Genomic DNA, 18594 nt, shown 5'->3' with positions numbered 1-18594 from the left:
CCTCTCAGGACGCAGCCCTGGAAACAGCTGGGGGAGTCGGATCCATCCCGGCTGCTGAAGTCGCTGTGGCGGTCGAGGGCATTCGTAGCGGCAAAGCTGCTGGGGTGAACTAGATTCGCCCAGAGTCTTTTTTAAAGTGCTGGACAGTGTAGGAGTGTTATGGTTAACATTGCTCTTCAATGTTGTATGGAAGATGGGTACAGTTCCTCTGGATGGCAAACTAGGGACGTGTGCTCCAACTACAGAGGAATCACACTCCTCAGCGTCCCAGGTAAAGCTTATGCCAGAGTGCTGGAGAGGAGTCTCTGCCCGGTGGTCGAGCCTCAGATTCAGGCGGAACAATGTGAAATCCATCATGGTCATGGAACAATGGACCAGTTGTTTTCCCTCTCACAGATATTTGAGGGGTCATGGGAGTATGCTTCTCTAGTTTACTTCTGCTTTATAGACTGGATTAAGCATATGACTGTGTTCCCCACAATGTCTTGTGGGAGGTGCTGTCGGAGTATGATGTACAGGCGCAAATTTTGTGTGATTTTCAGTCCCTCTATTCCCAGAGTAAGAGCTGTGTCTGTATTCTTTGTGTTAAATCAAAGTAGTTCACTGTGGGTGTTGGACTCCGCCGAGGGTGCGCTTGTCTCCACTCCTGTTTGTGATTTTCATGGACAGCATATCAAGGCACAGCCGAGGTATGGAGAGCATCCAGTACAGGGGCATGAAGGTGGCATTGTTGATTTTTGCAGATGACTTTGTCCTCTTTGCCTTGTAAGTCTGTGATCTCCAGCAGGCACCTGAATGGTTTGATGCCGAGTGTGAAACGAGTGGGATGAGGATAAGCACCTCCAAATCTAAGGTCATGGTTCACTCCCGGGAGACAGTGGATTGTTCTTTCCAGGTGAGGGGGCAACAATTGTCCTTTGTGGAGGAGTTTAAGCACCTTGGGGTCTCTTTCACGAGTGATGGTAAGTGGGAGCGGGAGATCAGCCGGCGGATCGGTGTGGCACCCACAGTGTTGCAGGCACTACCTTTCCATGGTAGTGAAGCGGAAGCAGAGTTCTCGAACAAAGCTCTCGATTTATAGGTCAATCTAAATTCCCACCCTCACCCATGATCATGAGCTTTGGGTAATGATGAAAGGATAAGATCGCGGGTACAAGGGACCAAAATGAGGTTTCTCTGCAGGGTTGTCGGGCTTCACTATCGGTGATCGGGTGAGGAGTTTGATAATCCTGGAGAGACTTAAGAGTTGAGCCACTGCTCCCTTAGATCGAGAGGAGCCAGTTGAGGTGGTTCGGGCACCTGGTATAAAGTATGCCCCCCGATAGACTCCCCCTGGAACTCTACCAGGCACATCCCACTGGGCGAAGTCTCCAGTGCTGGCCCAGGACACACTGGCAGGACTATGTTGCTCAGCTGGCCTGTGAACGCCTGAGAATTCACCAGGAAGGGCTTGAGTCTGTCGCCAGGGAAAGAGAGGTCTGAACAGCCCTACTCAACATGCTGCCACAGCGACCCTCACCAGGACAAGTGGACTGAAAAACGAACGAATGAACGAAGAACATGCAAAAAAGCTATTTTAAATAATGATTATAGTGATTATCCGGGGTTTTTGAAAATGCGGCGCCCCCTTCACCTTGAAGCCACCAGATACTTGTTATTTTATACGAGCTCGCTGAAACAGATAAAACACATGAATGTATTTGTTAATCGGGACTCAGTGCTGATGAGTACTGATTGGAATTAAAACGGTCTAGAGTGGTCTGTTTCTCTGTGGCTGTTTCTGCCATTGGTCGATCGCGTTTGTTCAAATTGTATTGTTCAGTGACCGAACACAAGACGGCCGCAGTGTAGTGCTTCAGGAACCGCTGATAATTTATGCATACTATGCAATGGCTTAGTAACTTTTGTGTGGATGTGTTACATTACAGTGGCCCCTCGGTTAACGATATTAATTGGTTCCACAAAAACCATAGTCAATCTAAATGATCACTAATCGTATATAAGAAATGCATGTTTAAAAGGGGCATAATTTATTCAAAGATGATTGGAAGTTGGTCTTTTTCTCCCTAAAACATCTATCTATATATATATAAAAGTCATAATTTGTGTGTGGGTTTGTGGCGGGGTTTGTGTGGGTTTGTGTGTGGTCGAGCGCTTGGCTCTCCAACGGCAGGGTTTACGTGAAAAAATAGTCAGATACCACGCTGTAAGCCCCGCGGTGAGCAAGCGCTATTCCTTTTTCACATCTGTCAAATTTTTAATTAGTTTGATTAGCAATTTAGTGCGATTTTTGTGTGGTGTCCTTTATTTATTTATGACGCGAGCACGACCATACCAACTCACGCGCCTTTGGTGGGGAAGACGGCCCATGCCAAGTCGCACGCCTTCGGTGGGAGTGAGGGGAACTTTTTCTTTCGCGTTAAAAATGCTATAAAAATACACTAAACGCTAACGTTTATTCTTCACTGTGTGATGTCCCCCCCACCCCGATGCGTGCAGTTATTACTACTATACAATCGCTAGATGCTACCACTATAGGCCGTAGATATTACTGCAGAGCGGCCTGGGAGATCGTTGCTGGTGGGGGGTCAGGGATAGCAGCCCATCTCCAGCCTGCCAAGGTGCCACTTCGGCCGGCAAGCCAATTTAGGCGTCGGCAGGAGGCTCTGTACGGGACTAGACCTCACCACGCCACTCTGTCAGGTGAGTACTTTGTGCTATAGAATCGATCAATACTGCTATAGAATCTGCATGTACTACTGTAGTGATAGCAGGTACCACCAGAGTCGGTATGCACTGCTGTAATCATAGCAGGTACCACCACAGTCAGTATGCACTGCTGTTAGATTTTTAAGAGTAGGTTTGAAATATAAATTTGACCCGGGCAACGCCGGGTACTTCCCGCTAATAGTTTGTAATATTTAAACACAATCATTTTTTAAAAATAAATAAACGTTATAAGAACATATTAAAGCTAAGAAAATCGATGGCTTAAGCAAGCCAGTTGCTTTCAAAACGCTCATAAAAGGGCACGTTACTGATTGGCTGAGGTCTAGGAGCGCTCCCATTTGCCGAAATTGGCGGATCCGTTTGATATCATAAAAATATCGCTAATTGAAAATGTATCATTAATAGAAACAATGGGGACCCTATGGGATGCGGATTGTTAATCGAAAAACCGTTAATCGATGGCATTATAAAACCGAAAGACCACACAGTATGGCGCTCGCTAAACTTCGCTCACAAAGGAAATACGTGGGAGGTGTGCGTGCACCCTTTCCACAAATGGAAGTTCATCAAAGAATCGGTGAAACTGCGACTATGGCGAAGTCCAAACCATAGAACAAAGCGTCACACGATGCGTATGCTATTCATGCATCAGCGTCTACTGCGGTGGCTAGGAGATGTTAATTACCTCGCCTGGTAAATAGAAATATCCTGGGTTCTATCCTGACCCTGACGCCTGCTGTATATTTGGAGTTTGCGGTGTGTGTCTCTCTCTCTCCTCGTGGTCACATGGATTTTTCTCCGGGTCCTCTGGTTTTTTCCTCCACATTTAGAATCAATGTCACGTGTTTAGAGTAGTTGGCTGCCATACATTTCCACGTGATAACCCACTTAATTTAGCTATTATTTTTAATAGCCAGGTCGCTTCTGAAAAATGAGCTACATAGCTCAGTGTGGCTTACCTGGTAAAATACAAATTAGTTTAATTTCTTTTTTATCGTTTATATGCCTATTCTCTCCTGTTTATGCTCGTTTTGTAACGGGCTCAATAAACAAATAAAAACACTCTTTAATGTTTTGTCGTCTTCAAGCAATAGAATAATGAAGCAATTTAAATATTTGAAATAGTAATTATGCTCACCATGCGATCACCGTATGTGCAAGATTCAATTTCTTATGGATAATCTTCCTTTGATAGTATGGCCCCTGCTGCCATATAGCGATTGATCAGTCTCCATTCTCTAAGTGAACATTTCGCTCGTTTAGGGAACAAATGTGTCCAAATTCAAATAGCTTGCTACAGCGAAACGGAATAACACTCGATTAATGAGACATAGCCTCTATATTGATTGCAGTGGGCGTACCCACACTTCCATCCCACCACATGCACCCTGTCCGATCGTAGACTGTCGCTATAGACTGTTGCCATAGACTGTAGCACCAAACTAATGCTGCTGGGTAAACAGGCGGTGGGTACAGTTTTAAGAATCCTCCACCATTGTTTTAACTATTACAACACAGCATTACCAGTCTTCAACTACTCACTTGAAGACGTGAACGTGTTACGTCTACTGGTTAGTAATATAACACAAAAATAAAAGATTTTCACAACCAGAGCGTGAACCTGGCGACCCTAGTTCGATGCCCGGCTAGGGTCACCAACATTAGTTGCATGGTTGAAGTATGGTTAACTCCCATAACCAAGAGCACTTGAAAGCCATCATCAAGTAGTGGATTGACGAAGGACTGAAGGTCGTGATGATGATGGTGATGATCAAACGTGAAGCAACACACCTGCACCAGTGTGGAGACAGGGTTGACGGTGCGGAGATTTTTGAGAATGCATTGGGTCAGGCTTGCCACGCTCAGGCCGATAGCCCAGGACGTGTACCCCTTGAGACGGATAACTTCATAGGCACTGGAACAAAAACGCACAGACTCTTCTTAAACTTCAACCTCACGTAGTCTACTTATGACCGTGTGGTGCAAACAAAAATGACTACATCAAGAAATGCAGGGTGTAAAAATACGGGTTCAACTCCACTTCTGAGAATTAAAAGATATATATACAGGAGACTCTTGATTACCCGCGCTAATGATAGGGAGGACGGCCGCTGATAATTCAAAATTGCGGATAATCCAAAAAAAATCTATTTTCTGTGGATCTCTATGCTAAAAATCATTACCATAGGTATAAATAATGTTTAAGTTAATAAAATTTACTTTGTTAATGAACAAATACTAACGATCAACAGATTGATGATGTGAGTGTTCAGTGATAATACTTTCCTGCTCCAGCCCAGCAAAAGACTCGGCCCACTAATTGGACAGCAGAGCAACGCCAATCAAGATCAATCAAACTCCACCCACTGTTGTGAAGATGTGCAACTACTGTACTGTAGAGACGATCAAATGGATTTCAGATTAACCAGAGCAACATATTTTTTGGTTTAAGAACTTGACTTGTAATACAAAATTCCAAGAATAACAATGTGCAAATGTTTTTTGATTATTAAATTGGGCTTCAGGGAAAAAAACCCTGAGTTATTAATTTACGTGAAAATATTGGGTGCACCGTTAATCCACAAATCAGAAAAAGGTACATGGATAATCAAGAGTCTACTGGACTAATGCTCTTATATTTTCTATACTCTGCACTACTGTCGGTTTTGTGTTTGTTGTTGTAACTTTCTGACCCCCATGGGCACTCTTGACTATATTTGAGAAAAGAGCATCATGGCTTGCATCGGTTTCCTCCTCCTGCAGTATAAACTAAAGATTCTGATTCTGACTCTGACGAAAGGCATTGCCACTATTTAACTATGTTTTATTTCACCAGGTAAGGCTCCACTGAGCTACGTATCTTTTTTTTCAGAAGCAACCTGGCTATTAGCTCAGCAAAGTGGCTTATCAATATTCTAAATGCGTGATGATGATTATAAATGTGGGGGGAAAACCAGAAGATCCGGATAAAAATCCACACGACCACAGGGAGAGAGGCGCAGACTCCAAATATACAGTAGATGTCAGGGTCGGGATCGAACTCCATGACCTCCTGTGCACTAAGCGAGGTAGTTATCATCTCATAGCCATCGTGGTGCTCCATCGTAATGCCTGCACACACCTGTCGATGACCTCTTTGTGAATGCTTGTCCAGACCCCTTCCTCCGCTCCGCGCTGCTCTGCCTCCAACGCCTGCTGCAGCTTCACTCCGGCCACATTGGCTGCGCTCCACACTGCCACTGGGGGAGGGGATGCAGGAGAGAGTGCATGGGCATAGCAAACTCTAAACCCCATAATAGTTAAATTAATATTATATATTTATTTATAGGAATGCATTAACCCCCCCCCCCGCGCCCCCTCTGGTATTCGCACCTGTAGGATGCCACGGTGGAGGGATGTTAACTACCTCGCCTGCTATACAGGAGGTCGAGGGTCTGATTCTAACCCTGACGCCTGCTGTATATTTGGAATTTACGTGCCTCTCTCCCTGTGGTCGTGTGGATTTTGTCTCTGGGTCCTCTGGTATTGCTCTCCACATTTAGAATCAACATCACGCGTGAAGCGTATTTGGCTGCTGCAATAAATGTCCACGTGACAAGCCAATTCGTTGAGCTATAATTTGGCATAGCCAGGTCGCTTTTGAAAAAAAGCTACATAGCTCAAGTAGGCCTTACCTGTCTCACAATTGACGACATCACATTTACCCCCACCTCTATTTGAGACTGAAACAGGAGGAGGATGTTTCCACAATTCTGGCTGTCGCCTGATGATGCTGAGTTGAGAAAGCCGGCGAAACGTCACGGTACACAAATTGTAAATGCTTTAGTAGGTTTACTCTCCAACACACTGGTTAATGCTGAACTAGTAACAAAATGCTACATTTTGTTGATATGACAAACCTTACCGATTGGCTCTGTGGGGTGGTTGCGGGTTTAACGATACATTTATATTAACGTGATCAAATCCAAAAACCTCTAATATGGAGAATATATCTCTTGAAGGCCTACATGTTAAACTGTCTAAACTAAACAATTTTTGTATGTTTCACCAGGTAAGCTATGTAGCTCTTTTATAGAAGTGACCTGGCCATCACAAATGATAGCCCAATGAAGTGGTTTGTTATCAGGTGGAAATAGTATAGCAGCCAAACACTCTGAACGAATGATGTTGAGTCTAAATGTGGAGGGAAAAACTGGAGGACCTGGAGAAAAATCCACGTGACCATGGGGAGAGAGACAGGCAATATCCAAATATACAGCAAGCGTCATGGTCTGGATCGAACCCAGGCTCCTCCTGTATACCAGGGGAGGTAGTTAACATATCCTAGCCACCGTGGCGCCCCAATGGAGGGAGGCATACAAACCCGGGCATGCTTGTTAAACACTCAATTCTGGTCGTGAAATGGACTTCGACGTGACTGTGAATGCCTGCGAGCGGCTGGAGAGAGAGAAGAGTCAGAGATGCAATCAGCCGACAATCCGACCAAGTCTAAGTTCTCAGTCTGACCAGCGACTGGAACCTTTTGTGGACGTCAGCCTTAGTTATTTGACCAATTGACCAAGCAGAAAGCATCCCCCCCCAACGCCCCCCCCTCGCCGTGACAGGCGATTAGCCGATGGTGTGACGTTGATTACTACCACTGGAGTCCCCGTGCTCCCCGATGATATATCCGTGAATGCTGGAAGGGCTGATTCCCAGCCTCTCGCCCATGAGGAATCGCAGACGCGCTGAGTCCAGGTTGGTGCCGCTGCCGATGACGCGATGCACGGGGAATCCGCTCAGCTTCCAAGCAACGAACGTCAGAATGTCCACTGCACGCCAAGACCAACATTCACAAAGGTTAGACCGTGTAAATATATGCTTCGTTAAACCTGCCACCACCACCTGACACAGCCAATCAGTAAGGTTTGTCACGTGAATAAAACGTGCCAATTAGTTACTAGTTAAGCACTAACCGTTGGTGTGTTGGAGAGTAAACCCACTACAACATTTAAAATCCGAGTACCATGACGTTTCGCCGGTAATTACAACTCAGACTCATCTGGCAAATTGTGCTGAAATTAATATTTACGTGATCAAACCCAAAAAAGTAACTTTTACTATGAAAAAAAATGGTCGTAAAAGCTTACATGGTGTAACATTGTGTTTATAACACTATTTTGAAATGAAACATTGACCGATCGATCGATTGATGAGTTGTTGATGATTACAATGACAACGACTCTCGCATTGGAGAGTGAGAATCTACGTTGCCGATCAGACCTGGGTTTGACACGATGAGGAGCACAGCGTCAGGGCTGTACTTGGCCAAGTTGGGGATAATCTTCCGGAAGACGGCGACGTTTCTCTCCACCAGGGCAAGGCGACTCTCCCCCTCCTTCTGTCGCACGCCGGCCGTCACCACGCAGAGCTTGGAGCCGGCTGTCACCGCGTAGTCTACGAGCACAGAGTCGTTGACATGTGCACGCGCCGGTGCCAGGGAAGGGTTCAAAACCTGTTCTCATTTTCCATACTTTTGAAACTGGCAAAAAGATATCTCAAAGATATAACTGCTCAACCCGAGCTATAAATGCTCTGATACATGCATGTTATTTGTACTGTTCGACTTTGGCATTGTCTGGTCTGACGCAGGTGGTGAGACAAGGCCATAAAGAAGGTTGTCTCTGGTGTAGGCTAATCAATTTCAAAGACAATGCATATGTTATTATCAGAGCATGTTTGTTTGCATGTTCACCACAAGTACGTGTGGTTAATGCAGACTTTATTCATTGTAAAATGTATCTCTTTAGTGCTGGAACATATTAACACAACTCCCGTTTTATTGCCAAAAAAGGTAATACCTATTCTTATTTTTCATGCGGTGTTCATGTTCCAATGCAGCAGAGATGGCTGGGTGGCTCAGAGGCATCTGATCATCTGGGCTGACATTGCTGAGATCCTGGACTGGGAATCCCAACAGTTCTCTCTTCCAATAGAGGCATCAGTCAACCAATCATATTGATAGCAGTAGCAAAGTATAGGAAAGGTAAACAAATCACATTAAAAATACCGATTCAACTAAACTTTTTTTTTATCTTACCAGGTAAGGCCAACTGAGGTGTGCACTTATTTTTTCCGAAGCGACATGGCCACAAATGATAGCTCAACAAAGTTTCTTATCATCACGTGGAAATTTATAGCACCAGCATATTCTAAATAATTTCAATGCATGTTCTAAATGTGGAGGGGAAAACTGGAGGAACCGGAGAAAAAAGTCCACGCGACCACGGGGAGAGAGAGAGACACGCAAACTCAAAATATACAGCAGGCAGTGTCAGGGTCGGGATCGGACCCCCGGCCCCCTGCATACCAGGCGAGGGAGACAACATCTCTCGATTATCCAGAGTGATCAGGGATAGGTTGACAGCTCTAAAACCGAAACCAGACCGAAAGTAAAAAATTTACTTTCGGCCGAAACCGAAGTCGAAACCGAAAGTTTAACTTCACTTTCGGCCGAAACCGAAGCCGAAACCGAAAGTTTAACTACACTTTCGACCAAGACTGAAACAGTAAGGTATATAAGCGAAGTTACCGAACACAAGATTTAAAAAATACTAGCTTTACTACCCGGCTTCGCCCGGGACTTGGATTCACCACGGCCAGCCGCCTTTGTCTCCCCAGTGGCAATGTTGACACACCACATCACTTACTCGTTTGAGGCTGAGTCGACCTAGGGGAGGCCTAGGACCGGTTCAAATAATCGTCACCGGCCGTGAGTGGGAATCATACTCGAGCCGCCGGGTTCGTAGCGCAGCGCGTGAATGACTACGCAGTCACTACCCCCCTCAAGGTGCATAATGTCATTTATTGACGGCCCCAGACCATGGTTGCGACTGTAACCTCGCTCGCAAGCTGCTGCTGACGTGTGTGTGTGTATGCAGCCTATCGCATAGGATTGTCTAGCGCCGACTGACCGGCTGATAGACTTAGCACTAGCGTTATATTCTAAAAATAGATCTTGGGTTGACGACCGAAAGTCAATATCAGTTTCGGCCGAAACCGAAAGTCAAAAATTGACTTTCGGCCGAAACCGAAAGTATGCCGAAAGTGGCCATTTGCCAACTTTCGGCGCCTAAACCGAATTTCGGTCGGCCTCTAAATGATGTATACCGAAATAATTCCCGGAGCAGTGTTGCAGAATTGTCGATGCTATTTTGGCTGCTGTCTATTTCGTGTCGTACCGGTGTCGGCCACAATCTTGGCTGTCTTGAGGAACAGTGAGCCGTGCTGCAGGTCCATGGCTTCCCCACGCAGCTTGTCTTCCATCACGTCCACGAGGGCGACCTCGTCCGCGTTGTTCTGAGTGAGATTCCATGTACACGTAGAGACCAACAAAACTGTGCGGGGCAACGTCCATGAAGGACAGCACCTGTGGCACACGTGGGGGTGGGGGCCAGCACCACGCCTGGCGGCCTTTGTCTCCCTGAGTGGCGATGTTCACTATATATTGCACCAGGTACTCATTTGAGGCTGAGTCGACCTTGGAGAAGCCAAAGACAGGTTCAGATAATCGTCACTGGTGTTTGCCGTGAGCGGGAATCGAACCCTGGTCGCCAGGTTCGTAGTGCAGCGCACTAACCACTACACTACACTACCGACACAGACACACACGCACTCACATGCACTCACAAAGACAAAGATCCCCCGTGTCGCTTTCACAGACTGTCGTGACAAGTGCTGGTAGCGAATTGCAGCGCCTATAAATGCCGGCACCTGTGGCACACGAGGGGGTGAGTGGCCAGCACCACGCCTGGCCCCCTTTGCCTCCCCAGTGGCGTTCTTTACTACACACCGTACCAAGTGCTCATTTAAGTCTGAGTGGATCTAAAGGATGCCCGGGAAGGGTTCAGAAAATAGTCAGTATCGGTAGTCGTGAGCAGGAATCAAACTCGGGTTGATTCCCGCTAGGGTTCGTAGCGCAAAGTGCTAACCGCTGCGCCACCTCTCCCCATAGCAACCGCTGTCTCAATACGCACAAAGACAATAGATACGAAACTAAAACTGTTCATAAGAAAACAATGAGAGGGCCTTGGCAGGAGTCACGTCACTAGCAGGGACAACGATGATAGCTGGTGGTTCAGACCAGGGCTGAAGAGTGGTGCTGGTGATGGATGCATTGTGGGAACATCACGACAGCTGTCAGTCTCTCTCTCTCTCGTGATTACAGGAGATCATCGATTATCCGGCGGCTCTGGATTATGGAAAATGCCGGATAATCACTACTAATCATTGTTTAAAATCGTTTAATTTTGCACGTTCTTTGTATGACGTTATATTAGTAGGTGTTGTGTATGTTTTTTACTGTTTTAAATGTGTTTACTCTGTGAAATGGGCATAAATAACCATACAAATAGACAAAAATAAATATCCTATTGTAAAAAGTTACTGTTTCACTGTGCTTAGCACTCCAATCTGGAAGACTCTGCATGGGAAGATGTATATATGTGCATTATTTTCATTGTTCAAGTTGTATGTAGTGTATAATGTACTGTATATCATATTTAACACTGAAATCAAGCGTAGCTACTTTGTCAGGCGCACGGTGCCGATCGCCGGTTTGGTTACAGCCTTTGGAGCGGTTTTTGCCAGTTTCGCCGGATTGGCCCCAAGAACATCAGATAATGTTGGAACCAGCTGAATAATAATTGCGCGGTGCCGGATAATCGATTATTAAATTTTTATTGGAAGGCTCCGGCTATGAAATATTTTTTTGTTGTTGCCGGTGTATGAAAATGTTGGCAAAACTGTTGTTATTCAAGCGAGTGATGGCCATGACATTTGCATCGCCTTTTGTGCTGCTGTTCGCATTTTGGCGTTTCTTTTCCGGTCTAACACCGGTGGCTGAGACAAAGTCATAAAGGAGGCTGCAGCTCTGGTGTAGACCAATCAGTTTCAAAGACAATGCCTACAATGTCTACAGGAAAGCCACCCATACGGATGCTTGCCTAAAACCGGATTCCCACCACCATCCATCCCAGAAGAATTCCCTCATCAAGACTCTATACCATAGAGCCCAATGCATCTCCGACCAGGAACACATTGCCAGTGAACTCAAACACGTACGCCAAGCTCTTAAGGCTAATGGTTACTCCGACTACACAATCCGCAAAACCATCACTCCAATCATCAAGAAGGATCCTGTTGAGGAGGCTTTTCAAAACCATCACATTACCCTACATTGCTGGGGTCACAAAAAAGATCTCCAAAATCCTGATAAGATTCAACACAGTACATAAAATCCGTGATCTGGTCCCGTCTGTAAAAGATGTGGTTCCAGACATACAGTACCCTGGCGTCTACAAACTAAGTTGCCTCTGTGGTAGCAGTTACATTGGAGAAACCAAACGACATGTCTCGGACCGCATCCGTGAACATAAAGCAGACTTGAAACACGGTAGGACAAACACCTCAGCCGTGGCAGATCACTGTTACAATTCAGTGGGTTCACATGATATTGACTTCTCCAAGAAAGAGGTTCTCTGCAAGCCATCTGGCTACCATGAGAGATTCGTTCATGAGGCGATCCACATATACAAACACAGAGACAATTTCAACCGAGAAGATGGATTCTGGCTCAGCAATCATTGGAAGGACGGATCTTAACTGATTGTGTTCACGTTTACGGTGACTTTCAGATCGCGTTCCACTCACTGGCATTGACTATATATCTTGTATTCTCTGCAGGGAATGGATTCTTTGCTCCGCTGCAAGTCTCCCCACACTACTCTCCCATTGACATATTTCGTTGCTTCCTCTTATTGTCTTTCACATGACGGTCAATGGTACAGTGTATAGCGGATTGTATAATGATAAATAGTATAAAATTTTAATGCTTAATACAATGTACAAAGTAATATATAGTATCGTAATTGTATAGTGGATATACAGCTGTGTGATATACATTAGGGTGGGTAGAATAATACATAGTGTAATATTACAATGTACAGTATAAGGGTGGTGTATAGTAATACAGTATATAATGTAATGTTGGGTTTGTCTATGGCAGTATACTGTACGGTGTAGACTCGTGTGATGTAAGAGAATAAAGTTTAGCTGGAAGCATATCATATTTTTTGCGACATAGAATTGTAATGTATTACTTACTGTTAGTAGCTCAGCTTATTGGAGAGTATATTTAGTATACTATGTAGTTTATACTTTAGTTGTTTACGTGGTGGTTTAGTTACTCCAGCTACATACTATTAACATTCCATCCCTTTATTAATGTTACCCCTATCCCCTCCCTTTGAGGCTGCTCATCCTGCATAATGCACGGGGATAATGACTTTAAACCCCTCGCCAAACCTCCTACGCATTTCACAAGTAGTACTAATCGCATATCTGCATTTCCCATAAATATGCTAAATTCCTCTTGATATGCAAATTATTTTGTCAAGACGCTCTTCGCCCCTCCATCCCAGCGTAAATAGTCGCTCCAAGCCTGGGGCGTGTCATTCAGACTCTGTCTTCTCGACAGACCTGTTCTACACCTGAGGACGGCTGCTTGCGTTGTGGCCGAAACGTCTTGAGAATTATTTTATTATGTTTTATTTTTATTATTTTATTATTTCCATTCTACGTGACTTTACCGAAAGAACCAAGAAGATGAATCCCTGCAGTCACGAAAGCTTTAAATCGAAATTTAATGCCTACATTATTATCGAAGCATGTTTGTTTGCATGTTTTACCACAAGCGTGATGTCTTGCAATGTGTCTATTTGTGTTTGAACATTTTTACACCTCCTGTATTATTGCGAGAAGGTGGTAAAGCCATATTCTTTTGGTTCGTCACGTTGAAAGGCAGTTTTAAAGGCTTTTAGAATTTTGGCAAAATCGCCCCGATGATGTTGGATGTAATTAGCAATGGAAACGTCACGAGAATCAAATTATAAATGTTGTGAATTTGGTATGAAAAAAAATAGGCTTTTACCCATTCTGGCGATGAAACAGGAGTTTTGTTAAGATGTTCAAACACCAAATATATATCTTTGGCAAGGGATCAAGTCTGCATTAACCACACCTACTTGTGGTGAACATGGAAACATGATCTGAAAAGTATCAGAGCATATAATAATGTATGCATCGTCTCTGAAACGGATTGGCCTTCACCAGAGGGAGGCTTCTTTACGGCCTTGTCTCACAGGCAAACAGTAAAACTAAAATGCAAGTACTGTATCAGACACTCATAGCTCGGATCGAGGAGTTATATCTATGAAAAAATTAGCTTCATAGCTCATCCGATTCCTCCAGTATAAAGACATATTCTGATTCTGATGTGTGGTTAATGCAAACTTGATGCCTTGAAAAACGTGTATATTTGGTGTTTGAACATCTTAACATCTCCTGTTTAATCGCCAGAAAGGGTAACACCCTATTCTTATTTTTCATACATGAGCAGCTATATCATGGGACCTTTATCTGCCAGTAAAAAAGGTGAATTTATTCTCCAAACACACAAGCGCTGAGTGCTGAACTAGTAAAGTAATCGGCACGTTTTGGTTTAAGTGACCAAACTTCACTGATTGGCTGTGTCGGGCACTGGTGGTGGCAGAGTTTAACGACACACTTTACATTTACGCCATCTCACCCCAAAAACAAATCCTCAAGTGTATTCTTTCGGTGAAGTCACGTAGATCGGTTCAATAAAAAAACAACTCCTCAAGTATGAATAACGTCTGTACGTGTCTGGGCGAAGGCGCGGTCACACACAAAGACAAAGATCCCCCGTATAGCCTGAACAGACTGTTGGGGCAAGTGCTGTTAGCGAGCAACTATGAAGGCCGGAACGGCACACGAGGGGGTGGGTGGCCACAACACCACACCCAGCCGCCTTTGTCTACCCAAGTGACAATGTTTTTTTACACACCGCACCAGGTACTCATTTGAGGCTGAGTCGACCGAGGGGAGGCCCAGGACAGGTCCAGATAATTATATAATCGTCCCTGGTCTTGGCCGTGAGCGGGAATCGAACTCAGGAGAGCCAGGTTCGTAGTGCAGCGTGCTAACCGAAATACCACACAGCCTCACACACCCACACGTGTGCGTTCACATGCGTGGACGTGCGAGCGGTCACCTGCAGCAGGATGCTGACGGCGCTCGCCATGCCCACCTGGCCCACCCCCACCACGGTCACCTTGGAGCGCGGCCTCCCTGCTGGGCCTGGGCACACCTCCTGCAGCAGTTGCCTCCGCATCGACTCCATTGCACCCTGCGCCACACACACAGTCTACATTACACCCTGCGCCACACACACACAATATACATTACACCCTGCACCACACGCACTCCATTACACCCTGCACCACACACACAGTCTACATTACACCCTGCACCACACACACACAGTCTACATTACACCTTGCACCACACACAATCGTTATTACACCCTGCACCACACACACAGTCTCCGTTACACCCTGCACCACACACACTCCATTGCACCCTGCACCACACACACACACTCCATTGCACCCTGCACCACACACACACACTCCATTGCACCCTGCACCACACACACACACTCCATTGCACCCTGCACCACACACACACACACTCCATCACACCCTGCACCACACACACACATTCAATTACACCCTGCACCAGATCGCATCTATAAATCCCTCAAAGGCATTTTCAACCTCTCACTCACCGAAGGCACATTTCCACTAGAGTGTAAATCTGCTCTTTTATCGTCCATGATATAAAAATGGCTCCTAAGAAAATCCTAATAATTGTAGGACAATCTCTGTTCTTTCACCAGCTTTTGGTGGGTGTCATTAAGTCATTTTTCGTCTTTGCTCGCTCTGCTGTATGAGCTGTCTGATATTCTTTGGCTCTTTCGGTAAAGTCACGTAGATAGGTTCAAAGAAAATAACAAAAAATAACAAAAAAACGACGACGTGAGCTGTCTGATGTAAGGTGGAGCAAGCAAGAGACAGGAACAGCGATTCTCTGTGTAGCCTTAACATGCTGCTGGGGCAAGTACTATTAGTAGCGAGAAGCAGCACCGATGAAGACTGGCGCTGGAGCACGCGGCTTGCTGGGGGTAGCCAGCACCACGCCCGGCCGCCTTTGTCTCCCAAAGTGGCGATGTTTACTCATCGCATTAGGTACTCACTTGAGGCTGAGTCGACCTAGTGGATGCCCAGCACCGGTTTAGATAATCGATATCACCGTTGGTGGCCGCGAGCGGGAATCGAACTGCCGGGTTGGTTCGCGCTGACCGCTACAACTTATCGCAGCGATGTTCCGTTCCACCCGATCATTTCGCCTGCTCTTACGAACGTGAGCCCATGGAGATTAGGAGCTAGATCCTAACAAGTGGCACGTGTGAGACCGCAGTTGTAATATATTCATTCGTAGGGAATAAACGAGAGTAATGATTATAGGTCTGGATATCCGTTCTTCCAGCCGCCCGTGCTACCGACCCCCTTGCCCTCTGTTCAAGTAGAGTGGCTGTTAGATGTTAACTGCCTCGCCGGGTGTACAGGAGGTTGTGGATTTGATCCCTACCCTGACGCTTGTTTTATGTTTGGAGTTTGCGGTGCACAGTATGTACATCTCACTCTCTCTCTCCCCGGGTCATCCGGGTTTTCCCTCATTTAAAATCAACATCACGAGTTTAGGGCATTTGGCGGCTGCTATACATTCCCACGCGACGATGTTAATCCACTTTGTTGAACTTGCCATTTGTAATAGGTGCACATAGTTTCGTTTAAATAGTCTATAGGGCTTCAATAAAATGAACTTGACGGAGTGCCGTACGGCATAGCGCAGTGCCAAAGACGGGCAAGCAACGAGTACCTCCTCCTGCGGCTCCTCTTGCTGCTCCTGCTGCTGCTGCTCTTCCTGCTGCTGCTCCTGCTCCTGCTGCTGCTCCTGCTGCTCCGCCTGCTGCAGCTCCTCCTGCTGCTCCTGCTGCTGATGTTGCTGCGCGGCTTCCACTCCTCCACCAGCAAAGTTCTTCTCGGGAAAGGAGACTCACTCACGCGCTCACCTACTCACTCAGCTATTCAACCACCTGAACCACCTATTCAACAACCTATACTCGCACAGCCCACTAAACTCACCTGGTCACTCACTCACACACCTGACACTCGCCTTACCGACTCGCACAGCGCCTCACTGGCTGGACTGGGCGAAGCAGAGCGTGGGGCAGAGAGAGGAGTCAGATGGGGGAGGAGGGACGGAGAAGCAGAGAGAAAGAGGGCATGGGAGGAAATATGGGTGGGGTAGGAGGGGGAGAGTGAGTAGGTTGAGTGTGGGTGTGTGGGTGTGTGTAGGTGTGTGTGTAGGTGTGGGTGTGTGTAGGTGTGGGTGTGTTTGTGTAGGTGTGGGTGTGTGTGTGTGTAGGGGTGGGTGTGTAGGTGTGCGTATGTGGGTGTAACGGTAGGAGGCTGCTAGATTTTTGTGCAGCCCATGGGCTTGTAATTACCAACACGCTCTTCCGGCATCAGCACATCCACACAACATCATGGATGTATGCCGGATCCAAGCAAGAACATCTGCTTGACTACATCGTGACGGACCAGTGGATGCGAGCCCATGTCCTTGACGCTAGGACCTACCGTGGAGCTGATCTGCCCTCTGACCATCGACTAGTCATCTGTAAGATGCGCCTGCCATTCTTCCACTCCGGTGGTGGGTGTACACCCAGGGCCCCATTCCAACCTAAAGTGGCCTGGTCTCAGCAGAGGAAAGTTGCAAGCGAGAATTTCATTATCGCTTGCAGCTGGGGTTGGCATCGTCCCCCACTCCTCCTGATGTCGAGGGTAAATGGGCGAGGTTTAGGACTGTAACTCATGCAGCTGCAATGGCTGCTTTGGGTACGCGGTCCAGACCTCCCCAGAGGCCCTGGCTGGCAGAAGAGGTGTTCAGGATAGTTGAGAAAAAGCGACAGGCCCACTCTCATCGGCTACAGCGTCCCACGTCAGAGAATGAGGAGGCTTACCGCAGCCTTCGCTCGGAGGTTCGGAGAGCCGTAAGGCGCTGCAAGGATGGGTGGTGGTCGCGGGTTGCTGAGGAGATGGAGTCTGCCTCAGTGGCCCGCGATCACAAATCACTATTTAACTCCATCAAAAAAGTAACCTGCAGCGTCACACCTATTACCATCATTAAGGGAAAAACGGTGATCCAATCTTCGACCCCCAGGAACAGGTTTGCAGATTTGCTGAGCATTTCTGTGAGGTCCTGGGGGAGGGGAAATCCCTCAGCCAGGAAAACATAATGGCTCAAAGTGGGGATAACCCTGCTGAGGCTGTGGTGCCTAAAATATTGGAAGAGGTCACCTCCTGTGAGTGGCTGGCTGAGGTGCCATCTGTTGAGGGAGTACTGAAGGCGATCCGGAGTCTGAGACAAGGAAAGGCACAGGGCAGAGATGATCTCCCAAGCGAAATGCTGAGGGAGGGTGGCGTTTGTGCACAGACTGCCCTATATGACATGATAACAACAGTCTGGACCGCTGGACGGGTTCCACAGGATTGGAAGGATGCCCTGGTGGTCCCCCTCTTTAAGAAGGGGGACCGCACAGATTGTAACAACTACAGTGGCATCTCACTCCTCAGTGTGCCTGGAAAGGTCCTGGCAAAAATTATTCTACATCGCCTTGCTAGGCACGCTCAGGAGAGGCTTGCGGAGCCCCAATGCGGTTTCAGGAAAGGGCGGTCCTGCACAGATGCCATATTTTCCGTCCGTCTGCTACAGCAGAGGTGTAGGGAATTTAAACAAGACCTACATCTCTGCTTTATTGACCTGGTCAAGGCCTATGATACCATCAGTAGGCCTGGGCTCTGGGTTGTTCTTCGTGCTTTCGGAGTCCCTGACCCT

General features: G+C 46.6%; 1 protein-coding gene across 1 annotated transcript in view; it reads right to left on the bottom strand.

The window, feature by feature from the left end:
* LOC144733847 (L-lactate dehydrogenase B chain-like) overlaps positions 1-17028 on the bottom strand; it is a 28889-nt gene extending 11861 nt beyond the window's left edge. The window contains exons 1-7 of the mRNA XM_078615851.1: positions 16573-17028; positions 14843-14977; positions 9951-10068; positions 7993-8166; positions 7368-7541; positions 5852-5969; positions 4522-4645 (exon numbers count right to left, since the gene is read on the bottom strand). Coding sequence (XP_078471977.1) covers positions 4522-4645; positions 5852-5969; positions 7368-7541; positions 7993-8166; positions 9951-10068; positions 14843-14971 — 837 coding nt within the window. The 5' untranslated portion in view covers positions 14972-14977; positions 16573-17028. The remainder of the gene's footprint in view (positions 1-4521; positions 4646-5851; positions 5970-7367; positions 7542-7992; positions 8167-9950; positions 10069-14842; positions 14978-16572) is intronic.
* Between the last annotated feature and the right edge of the window lie 1566 nt (positions 17029-18594).

This window comes from Lampetra planeri, chromosome 48 (assembly GCF_965212315.1).
Source record: "Lampetra planeri chromosome 48, kcLamPlan1.2.h2, whole genome shotgun sequence".
NCBI lineage: Eukaryota > Metazoa > Chordata > Hyperoartia > Petromyzontiformes > Petromyzontidae > Lampetra > Lampetra planeri.
The sequence above is the reverse complement of the archived record's forward strand: the minus strand, read 5'-3'. Positions and strand labels throughout refer to the sequence as shown.